The sequence below is a fragment of the Pinus tabuliformis genome, chromosome X, assembly GCF_031772625.1.
Source record: "Pinus tabuliformis cultivar Carrire ecotype Pingquan chromosome X, CPIR1, whole genome shotgun sequence".
NCBI lineage: Eukaryota > Viridiplantae > Streptophyta > Pinopsida > Pinales > Pinaceae > Pinus > Pinus tabuliformis.
Genome location: NC_142308.1, coordinates 1,588,545,656 through 1,588,566,053, shown reverse-complemented (window position 1 = coordinate 1,588,566,053; position 20,398 = coordinate 1,588,545,656). Strand labels below are relative to the sequence as shown.

The 20,398-nt window shown below is 37.1% G+C and overlaps 1 protein-coding gene across 1 annotated transcript; it reads right to left on the bottom strand.

Annotated features, from left to right (window-relative positions):
- Nucleotides 1–8,176: 8,176 nt before the first annotated feature.
- Nucleotides 8,177–20,168, bottom strand: LOC149146094 (uncharacterized). The gene is made up of 6 exons (XM_089449283.1): nt 19,604–20,168; nt 19,176–19,314; nt 17,225–17,956; nt 16,757–16,955; nt 11,096–11,196; nt 8,177–8,602 (listed from the first exon to the last, which is right to left on the bottom strand). Exons 1-5 carry the CDS (start codon nt 19,678–19,680, stop codon nt 11,171–11,173), a joined length of 1,173 nt encoding a protein of 390 aa, XP_089305409.1. The 5' UTR covers nt 19,681–20,168; the 3' UTR covers nt 8,177–8,602; nt 11,096–11,170.
- Nucleotides 20,169–20,398: the final 230 nt, after the last annotated feature.

The following is a 20,398-nucleotide window of genomic DNA, read 5'->3' as shown; positions in this document are numbered from 1 at the left end:
GTAGGGGATAAAGGGCAGCCTTGCTTGACTCCGATGTCACTTCTAAAGCTTTTTGAAATGCCTGCTGAAGTTCTAATTTTGACTTTCACCTCTTCATAAAGCCTATGGACAACAACTCTATAATGCAAAGGAATTTCAAGTTCTTCCATTTTCCTCCACAACTTATCTCTAGGGACCGTGTCAAACGCCTTTTGAAGTCAACAAAGTAGCAAAATACTTCTTTGCCCTCCCAAACCTTTTCAATAATGTGTTTCAACGTGATACCATGATCTACTGTAGAATGCTTCAGCCTAAAACCTGCTTGCCCTTTTGCCCTCTTTTCTTTGACTTCCGCCCACTTACTGATTCTATTTTCCACCATGTTGTTGAAGAGCTTTGCAAACAAAGGATTGATCATAATGGTTCTATAGTTGGAAGGATTATTAATGTCTCCACTTTTGAAAAAGGGTATCGCTAGACTAATTGTCTAATCTTTTGGGAATCCCTGTCAAATGACGTTGTTGAATATTTCCATGATGTGTAGTGTAGGAATGTTCATTCCCCACTTTAGATATTATGCTTGAAGTTCAACCAAGTCCTTTGCCTTTCCTATCTTCAACTTCTTAATTCATGTTTCTACTTCCTGTAATGTGAAAAGCTTCGCAGTTGTGCTGATCTTGGGAGGAGGCTCATCCTCTGATTCTTTCTCATAGAGTTGTCTCTCATAGTCAAACCATTGATTGACTGTAATATTATTTTTAATTTGCTTCTTCCTTGGTTGAAGTTCCTACCAAAAACATTTTGGGTGAGTCTTGCCTAGATATATTAACTCTTCTCGCCTTGTTTGCATGAACTCATCTTTTTTCTTTTTTAAAATCTGCTTATATAACTTTACATTCATCTTCTCCTCGCCTTCCTTTTTCAAGGTTTTCCTTGCCATTTTGCATTCCTCATCAAACCAAGCATTTACAGGAAAACAATTTTGATTCAGAGTTCCTATTTTTTGCTCTTTTGCACTTCTAAAGTGCACTCTAAATTATATTTGTTAACTCATGACTATTGAGGCTTTAGGAACCACTCTTCCCCTTTTGAATTGATCCCTCCAACTATGTTTTGAAGATAGTGCAATTTTCTTGTGTTAGAAGAATTTTGCCCCTTGATACCGATTGTCGAGAACATTGGGTTTTCCTCCTATGCTAACTTTCCTCTAACCAAGAAAGTTTTATATAAATTGGGTTCTGGTCTGATTTTAAATCTCACATATGCTCTCCAATCTTAACTTCATCTATCCTTTTTATCAAACTTTGTGAACAAATAACGTAGTCAACAACACTTGCCCCATTGTATGTGTTGCAAGTGAACTTCCCATGCCTTTTCCATTTATTTAGACCGTTGCAGATAATTAAGTTGAAAGCACCACACAAGGTGAGCAACTCCTCTCCAAAATGATTGCTAACTTTGTAATCTTCTGAACATCTTGAGCATTGCGGATTCTCCTCTTCAATGAGCCAGATAGGATTGTGATCCACTTTGCAACAAATAATACTAGCTTGTTGATTTGTTGTTCTAGCATTGAAATTTCCCACTAAAATAACTTCCCCCTACTGAGAATATACAGTGATATCTTGCTTTAAAGCCGCTTATGGGTCTTTGCTATCTAGCCCCTTATTTTTATAAGTTTTTGAGACTTGAGGTGCAAAATAGCACACTGCAATTCTTATGTGGTTTTCATTCTTTGTTATTTTGAAGCATAAATATTGTTTATTTGTATTTTCTTTCATAAACGATATGTGATGACCTTCTTTTTCTTTCACTAAAACCAGTGTTCCTCCATACCCTTTGCCATTTTCTGCTACCGTGTTCCAAACTGCGAATTTCAAATAACCATCCAACATAGGAGATTTACAACCATCATGTTCATGAGTTTCTGTGAGACAAATTATGTCTCTACCTTCTGCAATAGGCCCTATCCCAGGTACCCTCCTCCAAGGGTAACCTTTACAATTTCAACAAATCAGAGTTAGGTAGGCCTAGGTAGGATTTGATTGCTACGCGTTTTGGCACACAAGACTCAAATTTGAGTCTACACCCTTTTTCATCCATGTTGATCATGTTGTTCTCCTACCTATTATAGAATTAACTATTTTTTTTTACTACCAAATCGTTGCCCTACTTTGTCATGAGGCCCAAACATTGCAATAACCGCTTTACCATTGTACAACCATGTTCTTTTCCTTCGTTTCTTGCTGCTCTAATTTTCTCCACTTTTCTTCTCTCCTCTTGTTGTTTGCTAGTTAGATCTTCGTCTAAGAAGAATTGTGAGCCTTTCAAGAGTTTATTTTCGCTTAAGAGATAGTGTTTGTCTTGCACAGTTGTCATGATGACTTTTATGGGTAGAGGCCTCTCTTCACATATTTCCCCACCCTTCTTGCTTAATTTGTCCTCTCCAATGTAATTTCTCTTTCAAAAAGTCTCCTGACAAATTGAGAGTGCGTTCATTATTTCCATAGTCACCGACTCCTCTTATAATGAATTTTGTTTCCCTATTTTTTCTATCTTTCTGTTCTCTTTCCTGTGCTCTATGAGCACTTACATCTTCTTTTTCCTCCATCCTTATGTAACCATTAGTGTTCTCCACTCTTGTTTTTATTTCTTTTGGAATGTTTGTCTTCTTGATCTCTTTTGTCTTTTTTTCGGAAATGACTCCCTGTTAAGATATTTGTGTATCCATCTGAGTTGTTTTAAAAATTATCACTTCTTTGTTCACTGTCATTGATTCTTTCATGGTTTGCCATGTTGTCTTCATGTTTTCTCATTCTTGTTTTCTTGTCTCTAAAGCCTCTTTCATGGTTTCCCATGTTGTCTTCATGTTTTCTCATTCTTGTTTTCTTGTCTCTAAAGCCTCTTTCATGATTTGCCATGTTGTCTTCATGTTTTCTTATTTTTGTTTTCTTGTCTCTAAAGCCTACTATAGCATTGTTACTTGCTCTTTTAGGATCCTATTAACTTCTATCAAAGATTGATTTACAAATGTAATCTTTGAAATTTTGTGCGCCCCTTTCTGTTTTTTGACTTCCCTTGCCCTGGCCTTCATCAATTCTTCGACATATAAATCTGAGTACCAAGTAAGAGGTGTAAATGTGGGACTGTAAATGGTTTACTCTCTTTTATTTTTGTTGCTCTTATTTTTTTAATTTTTTTGTTGTTACCATTTAAAAAGAGTAATTCTGCGCTTTAAAATGCCCCATATTGTTTTGCATTTACCCAAATTCACTTTCATGATGTATGCTACAGCAATTTTGGCTTGGACTAAATGATTTGTTTAATCTGATATTTCATTGCCATTTGTTTGAGATGTTTTCCATTTCAAGATAAGGCCACTTGTAAAAACCTAAACCCACCCAAACACTGTCCGAGTAAACAGTGCGAGTGCGCAGAGCTGAATCTGAATCTGAATCTGGAACCCTTGGAGGTTCAGCGGTCGACGGCTGAAACGAGAAATATTAACAGAAAAAAATCTGTATGCATGTTCCCGGAGTAACGAATGATTGGAGTGCACGACGAATCACCGGCCACGACGAGACGAGTCTGTTCTGTTGATGCAGATTGCTGAAACAAAAATTGTAAAACTTGGACAAAGGATGAGATTGCAGTTACCTTCAGTAATAACTGCCTTGTCCTTGATCAGATAACGGAGGAACAACGCAAAACCGGTTAGCAGCTCTGGAGAAGCAACGGGCAGCGGCAGCAAAAGCGCAACAGTGACAGCGAGCTCGCTTTTTTCTATGAAGGTGTAACCCCTTTCTTAGTATAGTTGTTCATACAGTGACCGAGCGTCCGAGCAGAGTCCGAGCAGGTGAACAAGGAAATTAGCTTTGCAATTTCGGTTCTGTGGTCAAGGGTTGTAGTCTCCGGTCTTAACCGTTTCTCGTGTAAGACTTATCGGCTATGTAATTTTATCACTTAGAAATAAACATTTTAAATGTTTTTTCTAATGAAAAAGAAACAGACCAACAAGAATACGCAAGGTTTACCTGATAAAGTAGAATTATATTGAAATGAAAAATTCAAAGTGGGGAATATCCTTATCAGTAACAGATACGCTCTTGCCATTGACGTTTCCTGGTCCGATCCCCCTTTTCCTGGCATGTGGACTTTTAGCTCTTCCAACTTGGTAAGTACTGACCCAAAAATTGATGAGAGAATCCTATTCGAAGATCTGAAGCAGATTTGCTTTTCCTGTGGCTAGGAGATATTTTTTAGGGCTACATTTGATCTATTTATGGGATTCATTGTTTCTGGACTATAGGGTTTCATTATTTTGGCATGGGATTCATTTGGCACTTTTCTCCAGCAGGCAGAGGACTGAAGCCTTTATACCCAACACTTCTTGATTAATGTTGGATTGTTGAGGCGCAATACTTGAATTTATATTTGCGGCCATATTTGAAGTCTTGTTCCAAAAAACCTTCATCTAGACTCAACGTTTTGACAAAGCTTCTTGCACTTGATTCGTGGACAAGTTCTGGTACAAGAAAACCAAATTTTTGGGCATTTGCTGAAGAAGCAGTGATCTTGGCACTCATTAGGGCAACAATTTCAGAACCAACGCAGGGTTTTAGGACACCAAAACTCTAAGAAGAAACTACTTGTGTGGCTTGGTTTCCTTCGATAAAATTACATATCCTTCATGACTTTTGAAGTATGTTCAGTGCAAAATGAAATCAAGTTTTGTAGCTCTAATTCCTGCGGCACATTCCTTAAAGTCTGGGAGGTGAAGCTTGTGAGATTACTTCTATGGTTTGATCATTGTCTAACTCAAGAAGCAGAACTAAAGTTTGTTCCTCAATCTGAATCAGATTTGTTGCCCATTACAAGTCGATCTGTGGAACACAGTGACCTGGAATTTAGACAAGCCCTAATTCATCAAACAAAACAAAAGTCAGTTGTTCACATGGCCTACAATATTATTTAGGCCGCACTTTTGTCCTGTGACTCCTATCCTAATGAAAAGGCGTTCTTGATAACAAAATGATGAGGCAGTATCCTATGTTTGAAGAAACTAAACTAGCCTTACGTTCAGAGGCATTTTGAAGACTATCTTCGTGTAACAGTAGACAACAATTAGGACAAAAGCGCAGTAATATAATCTACAGGACTACAAACTGCCAAAATTAAAGGATGAGTAACATGATGGAAGGAGAAATCATTTTTAAGTTCAACACCATGGATTGACTAATGCACAAAACCTCTTAGTGTTATGAAGCAAAGAGCTCATGCTCTAAAGAACAGTGTCTACCTGAAATCCTTGTGATGTGCACAATTTGAGATTGAGTAATGATAATGCTTAGCTTACAATGTTCCTAATGATTGTAGTGACTCACATTGAAGCGAAAGACTATCTACGATGTTGTTGACGCAACCTTATGTACTAGTAATGACAAGACTCTTATGACAATGAGCTTGATACAAGACGAAGAACAGTGACCTTGTATGACTTGTACTTGATGTGACTATATAACAGCTCTTTTGATGAAAAACGATGATTTAGCATAATAGTGGTACTTGATGCATCAATCATAGATATAAGGCAGCATGTTGAAGAGCTTGAGAAATGATCAAGGCAAAATTCCTATTGCACCATTATCATTCCTGTGACAGCACTACTATTCATGTTCCTGTGACAAAAGTTGTTTGACTTACTTGACAAAGATATTATAGATGTTATGACAGTATGAGCGTGTTGAGGGTATCTTCAGTTACAGCATGAGAGCAGCAACAGTGGAATCACCAACAATAGTAAGTGTGGACATTGGTGGCAGAAGTGAGTATAGACGTGGGTAGTAGCAGCAGTAAAGTGTGATGGACCAGGTGTAGCAACACAAGAAGTGGTAGAAAAGGGAGTTGTGAAGCATTAACAACAGTGAAGGTTGTAGCAACAGAGAAGTAGCAGGGAGGTGTGATGGCCTAAGAGTGACAGTGGAAGTTACAGTAGCAGTGACATCCGAAGGTTGTGGCAGTTGTGTTTGAATTAATTGCAAGGGAGGTTGAAGACTTCTACAGAATAGATTTGCAATCATCTTTAAATGTTTTGGGGAGTGTTTCACTTCCTTCTAGGCTGACCTGGTAAATTGTTGTTGTATGTATATCACACATAACATAACTGAGATTTTTGAGCCAATACTTGTAACTCTATTGGTGTGATGTGACGTTTATGTTTTATGCTCTGAATAATCTAAATGTTTAAAAAATATTACCTAACCAATTGAAAGAGAGAGATATACTATTCACCCCCCTGACAATATTAGGGCAGAATATTACCCCGAACTTTCAAGGTTCATTTTTGTAAAAAGGCTTATCGTAAAAACACATAAAATGTGTTAATTACAATTTTTACAAAGCAATTGGTGTGAATGTTGTAAATTGTTTAGAGTGCATTTAAAAAAGTGGAATTATTGTTATGCTTGCAACTTTTTGTTTAAGATTATAGAGATTGTGTAGGATCAATAAGTGATTATAAAACTTTCTAAAATTTGTTTATCAATTACCACTAACCGTGATAGACCACATAATAGTGATCAAGCAGCAACCATAAGTTACTTTCCCACTCATTTTTCAACAAGGCTACCTTTTCTACAAATCTACAAGAGTCGACTTTAGAATGCTTCTCTCACACTTTTCCATGCTTTGGGATTATTTGACAGCAAGCTAAACTGAAACTCTTAGCCATTCATTTCAAAAAAAAAAAATTATCATCAAAATTGCTGCGATCATATGTTACTTTCCCACTCATTTTTCAACAAGGCTACCTTTTATACAAATCTACAAGAGTCGACTTTAGAATGCTTCTCTCACACTTTCCCATGCTTTAGAATGCTTCTCTCACACTTTTCCATGCTTTGGGATTATTTGACAGCAAGCTAAACTGAAACTATTAGCCATTCATTTCAAAAAAAAAAAATATCATCAAAATTGCTGCGATCATTTTTCAACGAGCCTACCTTTTCTACTCACTTTTCAACGAATGGACGAGAGTAAACTTTAGAATACTTCTACTTTTCCATGCTTTGGGATCATTTGACAGCAAGCTAAACTAGAAACTCTTAGCCATTGGTTTCCAAAATTATTAAAAAAAATTATAATCAAATTTTTCATGTTCATGTAGTGTTTCATTTTATATTTCGTTTGATTTCCATGTTATGTGTTAATGCTTTAAGGTAGAGAATTCTTATATTAATAGACGAGGTTGCAGCATTCATGGTACCACATTATAACAATCTTTGATTATTTTTTTTATTGTGACTAGGGATGCAGCAAAATGAAAAGAACTAAATAGATCCTTTACACATGTTAATAAAACATCAGACGTAAATAAATGTAAAAAAAGTGAAATTTTCAGTAGAGAGATCTCCACGGCCTCTTCTGCTTATATGCAACGAATTTCTTTGGATTTATCACCCAACTCTATCCAAACAGTGGACAATACATTTAGAAGATGGTGCAGTAAACTGAGAACTTTAAATGAGCACATGTGGTGGCTCATATTTTGAATATATTGGGATCAACCACATCCCATACTAAGCTGATTAATATAACCAGACATTATCATCAACTACTACGAGCAATACTCACGTTTCATGTGGTAATGTTCTTTTATCTTGGATTAGGAATCAAGGAACAGAAACAGTTGGTGATGTACAGAAATAACAGTTTCATTGCCAAGATAAAGTGCCAAAAATCGTTGAATGCATAGACCAAGGAATAAAACTCCTGATTTTATTTAACTTGGTATTAGAGAACAATTCTAAATTTGCTACGGGATGTCGTTCCTGCTTAAAAATAGCTCCCAATGAATATTAGAAAACAATTCTAAATAATTTTCTCCTGGATGTTGTTTCTACTTAAAAATAGCTCCTAATGAATATTGAGAGGCACATGTCTCAACCTCAAACACTTGTTGAATATTTAGGAGCACCAATACATGAGTCGAGCGCAATGCATCTTTTGGTCACTGAAAAGCCTTATCATGCTTCGGGCCCATCTAAAAGTTTTCATGCCATCTACAAGTCAGTAGACAGGTTAAGCAGCAGAAAGATAATTAGTTTTTTTTATCTTTAACAGATGTGAAGAAACGGCTTTTTTCTGGATACATGTTATGCGTTACCATTTCGGAGATGATTTTCAAAAGGGATCAGTATTCACGAAATTTTAAAATGACTTTTATTAAATAGCCTTATATTAAAATACACAAAAATATGTCAAAAATGAATCTTGACAAAGACACATACTCTTGAATATGCCAGATAGACATGGGCACAACTTTTGTTATAGCATCATCACAATTACATTCCTAGAACTTTGGTTCTACTCCCAAAGTGCTGTGGAGATAAAACTCTGTAGCCTCTCTTACAGAGTTAATCATATTCCTAGAACTTTGGTTCTGCTCCCAAAGTGCTGTCGAAATAAAACTCTGTAACCTCTGTTACAGAGTTAATCACAACTGTGAAGTAAAAGACATCTCTTATTTGCTCACTCTGCGAACAATTCATCTGTTGCTCTCTGGCTATGGATTCCAGTGGTAGCATACCACCCCATGAAATTAATGTACATACTGCCCCAGCTTCTGCATAAAGAAACAGAGTTTCGAGTTAATTATCCTATCTAAACTAGATAAAACTTTAATGAGAAATAATTTCAGAACAATACCAAAGATATTGTGCAATGGTAGCCTTTGCATCAGAAGTGAAATCTTCATGGTAATATAATTTGCAGGGACAGTGCATCTCAATTTGATTCGATTCCAATTTGTTGATGCACAAAAAGCAGCAGTTTAAAGCTAATTCTTTTCGGCAGTCAACAAAGGAAAGAATAGCGAACAATGAAAAATTAACAAGATATCAATTAGTGAACATTAATGCAATCATCTAATGATTGCTTCTTAATAATCATACCGTGGCGGGAAAAATTGTACCATAAGCTTGCCAATGAGCAACTGGCGACATCTTTAACCAATACAAAACTACTGAAGATAACTTTATGAGCACCTGCTATAGGGTCCAGCAATAGTTATTTAATATTTAAATGGTTATTGAACGGTTCATTTCCCCTAAATTTTGAATGGAACAGATAATACATTTTCACAAAACTATCCTGTCACTTAGAGTGGGGAACAGGAAAAGAAGATACAAAACATATGTAGGAAACCTAAAATATTAATTTATGAGTTCGATTTAGTCAGAAGGAAAGAAGATTTATCAATCCAACAAAAAGTATGGATATTTATTCATATGAAACATTAGATATCATTACCTATAGAACAGATCGTCAGTGTTTCGAAAATCACGAAAAAATCACGTAGTAGAGAATTTTACCCTTGGCCGATTTTTTACCAAGCCAAAAAAATCACAATAAAATCGTGACATGATCCAAAAAACGACCAGCCAGCAGACAGAGGCTTTAATTGGTTTTTCTGGGTTTCTTTTAAATTCATTTTGCAAATAGAAACAAGGGTTTGGAAAGCAAATGAGGAGGAGACCAGTTTTGCCTGAGCCAAGGAAGAGGAGGACACCATTTTCCTTTGCCATCATTGTGTTTATTTGGAGTGGGGATTGATTTCTCTCAACCATGGATGTATTTGCAGGTATGGACATCAATTTCCACAGTTGGATTAGCAGTAACATGGGCACCAGTAGAGGACATCAGACTCTACCTCCTACTTCTTCTAGAGGACATCAAAGTCCAACGCTAGCCCCAAGGCCTTCTTCCCCTAGAGGAAAAGCCACTACCTTTAATGTTTATTCATATGAAACATTAGATATCATTACCTATAGAACAGATCATCAGTGTTTCGAAAATCATGAAAAAATCACGTACTCGAGAATTTTACCATTGGCTGATTTTTTACCTAGCCAAAAAAATCACAATAAAATCGTGACATGATCCAAAAAAACCACCAGCCAGCAGACAGAGAGGCTTTAATTGGTTTTTCTGGGTTTCTTTAAAATTCATTTTTGCAAATAGAAACAAGGGTTTGGAGAGCAAATGAGGAGGAGACCAGTTTTGCCTGAGCCAAGGAAGAGGAGGACACCATTTTCTTTTGCCATCATTGTGTTTATTTGGAGTGGGGATTGATTTCTCTCAACCATGGATGTATTTGCGGGTATGGACATCAATTTCCACAGTTGTATTAGCAGTAACATGGGCACCAGTAGAGGACATCAGACTCAAAATCCTACTTCTTCTAGAGGACATCAAACTCCAACGCTAGCCCCAAGGCCTTCTTCTCCTAGAGGAAAAGCCATTACCTTTAATGTTTTACCTAATATTGGGTAAAACATAAATGAGGTCAGGGTGGAAGGAAAAAGGGGCAGAGGAAATCACTAGTTTATGTATCTAATTTCATTGCAGATGACTCGTGATGATGAGATACATTTAGTATATTTTTTGTTGATATTTTGAGGTTGAGTTAGGAATCAGGATTCAGGACATGATTCAGTTTTGATGAGCGATGTTGCAGACTCAAGATTCAGGGATCAGTGTTTATGTCTGATGTAGCACTAGACATCTTATACATCTAATATATTGGTTCTGTTTTCATAGTTATGTGGCAATGCATTTATTTGATGTTGTTGGTGCTTTAGATGTTAAAAAAATTGAAAATAGAATGTATAATTTTGTAATTTTTTATTTAACCAATTTTTACTAACATTTTCCGATCTTTTATGATTTTTTTGTTTTTCGGGATCCTTGCTGATTCTATGCCAATGCAGATGTCAGTGACACTGCAAATCATACATAAGGTCTTAAACAGCCAACAGCAATGCACATTGATTCCTATCACCAGAAATCGTTTTATACCATTGCAAAAGATTTCTGACCACTTTGGTTTTGGAACCATGTTTTGGTTTGCATTTAGGTAGAAGTTGTGAATTAGACATGCATAGCTAAAACTGAATATAATCACAAGATTGGGAATACTGTACAGGTTTCAAAAATGATGGTTAACACAACTATTTTATCACAATATAATATGTAATCAAAAGACGAGATCATGATACCCCACGAGGAAACACCAAAAAAATATGTATAGCATAAAACTCCAAACTCTAAGAAGTACCTTGGACTCCAAAATAAGCAACCATTCAATAATTGAATCCCGTCATTTGTGAAAGACACCTTCCCCGATGGCATTTTAGTTTACAAGAAATGTGAAGAGACCTGAAACAAAATTGCAGGCAAGACATTAATAAGTGATAATTTATGCACTAAAACATTTAGGACAATGGGCAACCATTAAGCAAAAAATTCTCAATCAAGAAATTTTTTAATTATCAAATTCTATTTAAGAGCAAATAAAATTTAGTCCCACTTTAATGGGTTTCAATCTGGCTTTTTGGAATAGATCAAGTAAAATGAGATCAACGAAAGACAAATTTTCCCCCTATAGCAACAATCATACAGATGTGATCAGACAAAAGAATAGTAACATTTGCTCCTTGGGAAATAACTATGCCAAAAAAAAGCATAGAAATTTTGTTTGGATGTTACATTCTTCATAATTCTTCAGATATTTTATGATACCGAACTTTAGTTTTGTTAATTTTCATGATCATTTTTTTCATTAAATAATCAAAACTCTTTGAAAATGGAAAAGCAGAAGCACACATTCCATATATGAAATTTTCTTTCCCTGAAACGAAGATGCGTGACAGAAGTGTGAACATATTAATCTTGTAGAGGCTTTTTTTGGTCTGGAAATATTTCAGGGGACGTGCATACATTCTCATCTATGAAATTCTCTTCTATGAAAGAAATATTGGTAACAAATGAGTGATCATATTAAACTAGAAGCTTTTGTGGCCTGGAAATATTTCTGGGCAGACCATGCTTAAATCTCCAAAGCGATTTAATTAAAGCAGCTGCCCGTAAAAATAGTGAACTTTCTGTAACTTTTAAAGAATTTTGGTACTTTAAAATGAGTGGACACTAAGAATGACGTTTTTAAATTTTCATCTTTATGTAGCCACCCCAAGGAATATAGATTCTTATGTAAGGCTATCTCATTTACGAAACATTGCTATTAAATTTTCCTGGTTTCTAGGAAAATAGTCAATATCACTGTCTTCGTAACATGGATGGTCATCTCAAACAACCAATCCCTCCAATCAAGCAGTTGTTCAGCCAGGTCATCCTTCATTTGAAGAATTAGTTTTTATTTTCCAGAATATTATAAAAATAAAAATAAATAAATAACTTTATGATTTCAGTAGAAAATATACTTCATGAGGACCCGATAAGGTCTGTTCATAAAGTCTATCCAAAGAAAATGGATCTCGGGACTAAACTGAAAATCAGTATATGACAAAAACAGCAAAATAAACCATAGAAGTCTAAGCCTCTAATATTTGAAAGTCCATGGCCAGTGTCTCATGGCCATCCACAAATTCATAGATATCAAGACTGCCTGGTTGACACTGCACAGCTTCCTTGGATGGTTGGTCAGCCTTCATATTGAGTTTGCATGTGAACCATTCCAATAAGCTCATTTTATCTTTTATGTTCTGTAAAATATGTTCAAGAAAGGGCACAAAAATGCTGATACAATCACAGCCTCCATCCACCACCAGTTTTGAGCCTCCAAAGATCTGAAGCTTCTTCATATTCTTGAAATTTGCAACATATATTAGTGTCCAAAGTGCTGTAAACTCCGCTTTGTTGTTTGAACTTTGAATCCCTACCAGGGGAGTACCTGATGTGCATATAATGATGTTTATTTATGTATAAAACTGCTCCAACTCCGCAGATTTGGGGGGCTCCTTCGCTAGCACCATCGAAGAATCCCCACAGGATTTCCTGATCAATGGCTGGCATGACTAGCATTCTAGTTTTTTCCCTTTTTGTTTCAGTTTTGAATGCTTTGCAAGTGGAATCAATAATCCCCATAACAACCTCGGCTGGTATCACTTTGTCTTGAAAAATAGCTAAGTTCCAGACCCACCAAACAGAATGAACAAAAGAAGTAAGGAAAACTGGGAACTCACTAACAGATTGGTCTGAGACCCTATCTAGGACAAACCCACTAGAGAATTCTTATCCCAAGAAGCAGTAGGAGTAAGAGTGGTTTTTACCAAACACCATACCTGAACAGAGAAAGGGCATGTAATAAATAAGTGATATATGGTTTCCTCCTCATATATGCAGAGAGAACACTTGCTAGGTCTAATCCATCCCCTCTTCATTCCATTGTCCCATGTAAGCAGTTTATTGTTGAGAGCCAGCCATAAGGCCAGCTTACATTTTATTGGACCATTGTGTTTCCAAAGATATTTCCACCACCAACAAATTTCACCACTGAAAGAGGCTTCAAGCTGTGCTCAGTATCCTAACTTGCTGTTAACTCTCCAGATGTTGGAATTTTTTACCAAATTAAGTGATCTTTGCCTTCATCGGATAGATGAACCATGGATGAAACAAGCAGACTGCATCTGCCCCATTCTTGGGCTTGCTGAGCACAAGCATCTGCTAAGGAAAAAACATCATCTTAATGAAGAGAAGCTATAGTGCCTTCTGAGAGTCTATAAGTATCTCCAATGCCTGCCCACGAATCTAGTCCTACTCTAATATTTTTCCCATTCCCAATCTTCCATGTTATCCAACTACCAATAATGGGGAATGCATTAGCCAATGCCTTCCAAACAATAGAGGAGATTGAAACAGACTTCCTTAGATCTCAGATCCAATCAATTATTGAATTTCCAGCATAATATTTGTCCCTCATGGCCCTACCCCACAGGGATCTATTGTTCAAAAGGGGCCTCAGACATTTTGCTGCTGGAGACTGGCTAAACAAATCTACATTTTCCAAGCCCCAACCTCCTAAAAGTTTCGACTTTGCAACGGATGTCCATTTGACCAAAGGGGTGCCTTCTGAGGATCTGTTATCGGAGGATAGCAGCAATAGAGGGACCAGGATGCTTTCGAGCACCAATCTAACCAGGACTAATCCACCTCCCCTAGATAGAAGTCTGTTAACCCAGATTGAGATCCAGGCCTCAATCTCCTTAATAAAGCCAAAGCCCATCCACCACCTTGTATTCAAAGAATTAGTTTATTGTCAATGTTGACGAGTTTTTTTCATGCTGAATTCTTCTACTATTGGCACTTGTGAGGGCTTAGCTAGTCTCTTTGCTAGATGTAAAGTTGTAAACACCAACAATTTTCTTCATCACAACCAATTCCCTTGCAATCTTCTCATTTTGGTTGTCTTTTCTTCTGTTTGTCGACATGCTCCCCTGTCAACTTGTCTGCACCAATAAACTTGGGTTTCTACTAGATGTCAGCCCGTGATGTCTCAACATTGCCCTTTTATTGCCTTTATCCCACCACAAGGTAGTTCTTGTAATCTTGAATTTGGAAAAATATAATTTCTTTGAGTATGGAGATATGCTTTGAGTTGTCTCAAGATTTTGTTGAACTTATTGCACTCTCCACTGAAGAGCAGAATGTTGACTTTGGCCTCAACTTTGAAACGTTTTTCCACAATAAATATGACTTCTATAGTCCGCAGGAATGTGATGATGAGCTAGAAAATGAAACAAAAGTTGCCATATTGCTTGAGGCTTGAAGAACCACTTCCAAAACTAACAGTCACATTACTGCTTGAATTTAACAACATAAAGTGCGGTAATATGTTGAGTTTATCTCATCAACCATAGATTACAGATGTATGGAAGTTTGTTGGAATCAAAAGGCTTAGCCTTCAATGTTTTTGTTTTCCTTACAAGGCATATGTTAGCATTCAACCATGTTTCCAAGGTCAGCACACTGATGTTGCCTTCCCCTAAAATTTAGGTTTCTCTCCAGTCACATAGTACTGGCTTCTCATCTAAACAGTTTACGTCATAGTGTCGCAAAGTTCATCAGTTTTGAGCCTGCTGTAATACTGAAAGATTCACTATCTGGTACCAATTTATTTCAATACCAAAATAGACCAAATCCAACCTCAATATCAGGATTGGCTCTAATACAGAAATCTAGTATCCAACCTTGGGAGTTGAATCAATTCACAATATAGGGGGTGTGTGTGTGTTCTTAATATATGTTCTTATATCAATCAATAAAATTTGGAAGAAATCCATAGAAAGAAAACAAGGAAAAGCTAAAATTAACAATAATAATGATAATAATAATCTAATTTTAAGGTCACAGCCAAGCCAGGCACCAAAATGGTGTATGAGAACCACTTGTTTGTGGGACAAGGGACCCCCTCCGCACAGCAATTTGACTGCTAAAGTCTACAGAGGTGTATATACTCTACCCCACTCTGCATTTGAACAATATGATGTACAATTACAAGCTCAGGCTTCTCACGTACAATTACAAGCTCAGGCTCCTCTTAGCTTACAAGTTTCTAAGAGGAACATTCAAATCAACCATGCATTACAATTCCAATTGTCCCCTACTTGAATCATAACATTATAATTATCTAGTTTGCATTTAAGGGTTACAATTATACAACAAGTTTGTTAATAAGTTAAAAAAAAAAAATTCAGTTACAAAAGCCTCATTTTCATTAGAAAAAGCAACCTCTACTCAGGACAGTTGGACTTCATGCTAATAAAAGTCTCTCTTGGTCAAGTCAACTTTGTCAAGGTTAAGTCTTTTCTAGTTGAGATGTCCAGACCCCATGTTGATTGAAGTCAACCTGGGTTAAAATTCGACTTATCAATGTTGATGTGGACCCAAGACAAATCAACAATAGGTGCCATCCGACAGGCACATAGGAACATATTTGCATAGAAATATATGGATGCAAACACATTCCTCTATGCTTCAAATTGACATTATCATTACCTTGCAACTTACGTCAAAAATGCCTACTGGACTCTTTATTTGTAATTCTCACCATATAGTATAATTGCTAGCCCTATCATTTGAACTACCAGCCTATCAAATCTCTCGGATATTGAACACCTATATGACATGTCACAAAATATTTAGGGCTTTCGAGAAAAAATAAGTTCCTGTCAATACTCCAATGTCTTATATAATTATATTAGTTCTGATAAATTGATATTACTATTAGTATTTGAAATATCTTATTGTCGATTTCATCATACTTCACTGCACAATTCAACCAAAACGAACACTACGTTTTCATTTTCAAGGTTGCTAAGACACCAACAATCTTCTGATGTTACCTTAATTCGTTTTATATTTTTGCATGTTAAAATTATAGCCACAAACAACAAATACAGTTAAAAAATAACACTTTCCTATGGTGAAACAGAAGATGCCATGGAAGATTGGCACAAAAGATTAACTAGATATTCTCAAGGCAAATACAGTGATGTAGACAGTGACTTTTAATATTCAAAAGCAACTTGGTGCAATTCTTCAAAATATTGTAAAAACACGGCGTTTCTCAGGTTCTTCATCTCTCTTTCCCGAAAAAAATGAATATTACTCAATTTAACTATAACATTTTCCATGTACTAAAACTTCTCTACCATGTACTAAAACTTCTCTATATAGTTGAAGGGATGGCTTCGAGAGAAGACTCTGGCAAGAATGGCGATATGAATTGAGCTGCTCAGCCCCTTGATTATGCACACCCATTTTCAAACTATCATACTAATAAAAAATTCAATCCATTATCAAAAGCAACTGCATGGTAATATAAATGAGAAGACACGAAAAACTGTATATTCTTTTCAATAATAAAATCCCTGCATTGCTTAATATTTAGTCAACAATGTCATCTGAAATTAGTACATACCTACTAGACAGAGCATTATAATAAGCATCCAAGTTATTTGTAAGGGGTGACTGTACTGGATGCAGTACTGAGACCTCTGCACCTTCCTTTGAAGTGCTCCAGCCCAGCCACAGGATTGTTTATGATCGAGAATGTTGTCATAAGAATCACACTCCCCATTAGTTATTTTCTTGTTACCTCTCAACCATGTATTCATACCCTGATACAATGGAGAAAACGTTCCTGTGTCAGATCTCTCTGTCTCTCTCTCAATCTCTCTCTCTCTCTCTCACACACACACAAACCAATACTTCAACGTAACATCACACTGTCCTCAAAACAACGGCACAACAGTATATACTCCCTCATTAACACGATGCAAAATATGAGTTTGACTCCAGTAACAATATTCTATGTATTATAGTCTTCTAAAGCTACTCAAGTCTTATATAAACTATAATAACTAGTTAACTAAAAGTCAAAACTTACCAGGTCCGTAATATACTCATTACCAAGATGACAATGAACACTATCCTTCCACCTCTTTAGGCCACTCTTGGACCACTTTAACTTGGCTGCCAATCCCAGCTTGTTTGTCAAATCCCACAAATTCAATCTAGTCGGAGATTCTTTTGACTGGGATTCAATAATTTCTTTTTCATCGTTTTCATCAGCAATTACAATTTTCCAAGAACCAAGGACAGCTCCATCACTTGAACTTCTCTTGTGCCCACTTTTTCTGTCTATAGTAGCTCCAGTATGCCAATCATCCTGACTGTCAGCAACATTTTGTTCAGCCAATTGTACTACAAACTTGGAGTCCTTGTTGATCAAAATGGTTTCTTTATAACCATTGACATCAGGACCACAGTCACTTTCGGCATGACAAATGTCTCTTAAGTCACTCCTATTCAACATGTGTGCGTCCTCAAGTCTCCAGTCCACCATTTCTGCTGTTGTGTTAACATGCTGTTGTTCCAAAGAGTTATTGTTATTCTCGCAGGGTCCACAAAGAAACAAGGCCAAATCATCCTTCTCGTGATCATCAAGTTGTACCCATCGGAGACGTTTCTTGCCTTCATCAATAACTGAATCACTCATGGCTTTTTCTATGCCACATAGTTGACTCTGGATGGCCATAACAAACTGTTTATGCCTGTCGCTTGCATCTACATCTCTCCCCAGGTAACTTGACTTTACAGCCCTTTCAAACTCATCCAGCTGTTTCCAACACAGAACAAGCCTAATCAATATCTGAACATATTCAAAAAAAAAAAGAGTACGTGCACCTGCTATTTTGTTGAAACTTAAGTAGATTCGAAAGTCATCTGTTACAGAGGCTGAGACTGAATACGAAATAGAATGGCCCAAAATAAAATAGAGTAAAGAAGAGGAAATTTTCAACAAAATCTATTGATGCTGCACAGAACCTTGCGCACAAAAATGGTGCACAGTTAGCAAATACTGCAATAAGAGCTTGGTCATGAACAAAGTAAGCGACTGCATTGGAGAAAGGAAAAGTCCTGCACGTGTTCATCAGGACAAAAGTTACCACGTTCAGAAAGTTAAGTAAAGTTTCCAGGTTCAGAAAGTTAAGTAAATTGGGAGGTAGAAGGGAGGGGGAGGTGAAGGAGATTTGGAAAGTTAAAGTCTGTGAGAAAGGTTCAAGAAAAGGTTCCACGGATTTTAGGATTTTTTTCCTTGCATTTTTGGTCCTTCCGAGATCAGGGGAGGGAGATGGGAGGCGTAGGGGAAGGAGATTTGGAAAGTTCAAGTCTGTGAGAATAGTTCGAGAAAAGGTTCCACGGATTTTAGGATCTTTTTTCTTGCATTTTTTTGTCCTTCCGAGATCAGGGTTAAGCCTGAGGGGATAATTTTATGACCCATTTACCAGTTTTTAACTGGATCCAGTTTCAGGTTAAATGCCAATTTTAACTGGAATGTACAGCCTATCTATTAAACCGGGCCATTTGAACCAACGAGACGTTGGCTCGATGGTAAAATCCAGAGTATTAAGCTGATGGGTTCCATTATTGTTGTGGCTTGCCCCACCCAAATGACATGTTTAACTTGAGGCCAGGCAATTTGGGTGTTGGAATAAATAACACTCATACCTTGAAGATTAATCGCAGGTCTTCGGTTTACGATCCACAGAGAATTAGGCCGGCGGGTTCCAATCTTGTTGTGGTCTGCGCCACCCAAATGGCATGTTTTGGATGAGACCAGGGAACTTTGTTGGTGGAATAAATAACTTAAAGGTCAGGTGCAAGTCCCATACGATTTTGGACGAATAGACTCCTCTCAGACTAACCCCTGAGCCCAACGAAGTCCTTGCTATGTGGTGGAGGGCCAGACCTCTGGGTGTGTTTATTAAAGAAACTTCAAAAACATAAACGAAACTGGACCTAAGAAAAAACAACGAACTGAATGGGAGATTTACCTGCCATTTGGCAGTGCCAAGGGCGGTCTGTAGCTCCCGTCTCAGAGTATCAACTGAATTGTCCAAATTCTCACCGTAACTTGGATCTGTGTCTGTTGCATTCCGAGCAGACACCCAACTTCTGTATGCGGATTCCAACCTATATCACAACACATTAAAAAAGTATCAAACCACCACATATAAATATATCAAAAACATTTCGGATTATAATTCTTTCCAATTCAATCACGCAAATGACATCTTTGATCGAGTCTCCGATTAAATTCATTTTGAATCAAACCCAACTATAAATTTTGATTGATACTAAGGAAAGAGAACCTATGGTCCAGGGAGGTCACGGGTTCGAATCCCTGAGATAGATTTACAAACCCCATGTTTCAAACAGAAATCGGAACTCTCTGAAAAGTGTGAAGGAATCCGATACAAACCTGTCAGCGGAGTCTTGCACATCCTCGGCAGCTGAGAAAAAAGGATCGGCTTCCCACCGACCAAAATTCGCCGTCATATTTAAACGATTCAGCCAATTAAACGTTTCAAAAACCCCAAATAGCGAAATTTGATGAATACCAATCCTCTGCCTGTGATGTTCACACAGATCCGGCTGTGATTACACAATCATCTGCCTGTGATGTTCACACAGATCTGGCCGTAAATACACAATCCTCTGCCTATTATATCCACACGGATCTGTCTGTGAATACACGATTGCAGAATGGCAAATGCGTCACGCCTTAGTCTGATTGCTGATACGTGTGCATATCATAGAGCACGCAATCATGGATGAATGAACGAGAATACATATGTAGTCAGTATATATAGATATATACGCGTGTTTTTGAATCCCTGAGAAGGCGAATATGGGCTTCTTCGGCCTCCTCTGGGGAATTTTTTCGTTTAATAAAATCCCCCAGAAGAAGCTGGGCCGATGCCTTATAGGCGTCACGGGTTTTCTGTTGAAATAAAGCGTCCCCGCATCTTTGGTCTCCGGCCGGCGCGCCACCGCGGTTGGATGTCTGGGCTAGGAATCGACAGGTAGATAAGAAGTCACAGGGGAAAATTAAATCCTTTTAAGAAAATACTTTACGTATAGTATCCGTGTGTATTTTCTTTTATTTATTTTTTCAGTAAATGATGTATGCGTGATAAGCGCGTATGAAATTCTGATTTATAATTTTTTTAATGGAAAATCGTCTATTTAAATTCATTGGTATGATCTCAAATAT

Excerpts from the sequence above, each read along its gene's own strand:
- LOC149146094 (XM_089449283.1), bottom strand. The coding sequence starts at position 19,680 with ATGACGGCGAATTTTGGTCGGTGGGAAGCCGATCCTTTTTTCTCAGCT. Across the intron at positions 19,315-19,603 it reads GTGCAAGACTCCGCTGACAG|GTTGGAATCCGCATACAGAA; the intron begins GTTTGTATCGGA and ends GTTGTGATATAG. Across the intron at positions 16,956-17,224 it reads ATGAGTATATTACGGACCTG|GGTATGAATACATGGTTGAG; the intron begins GTAAGTTTTGAC and ends CCATTGTATCAG.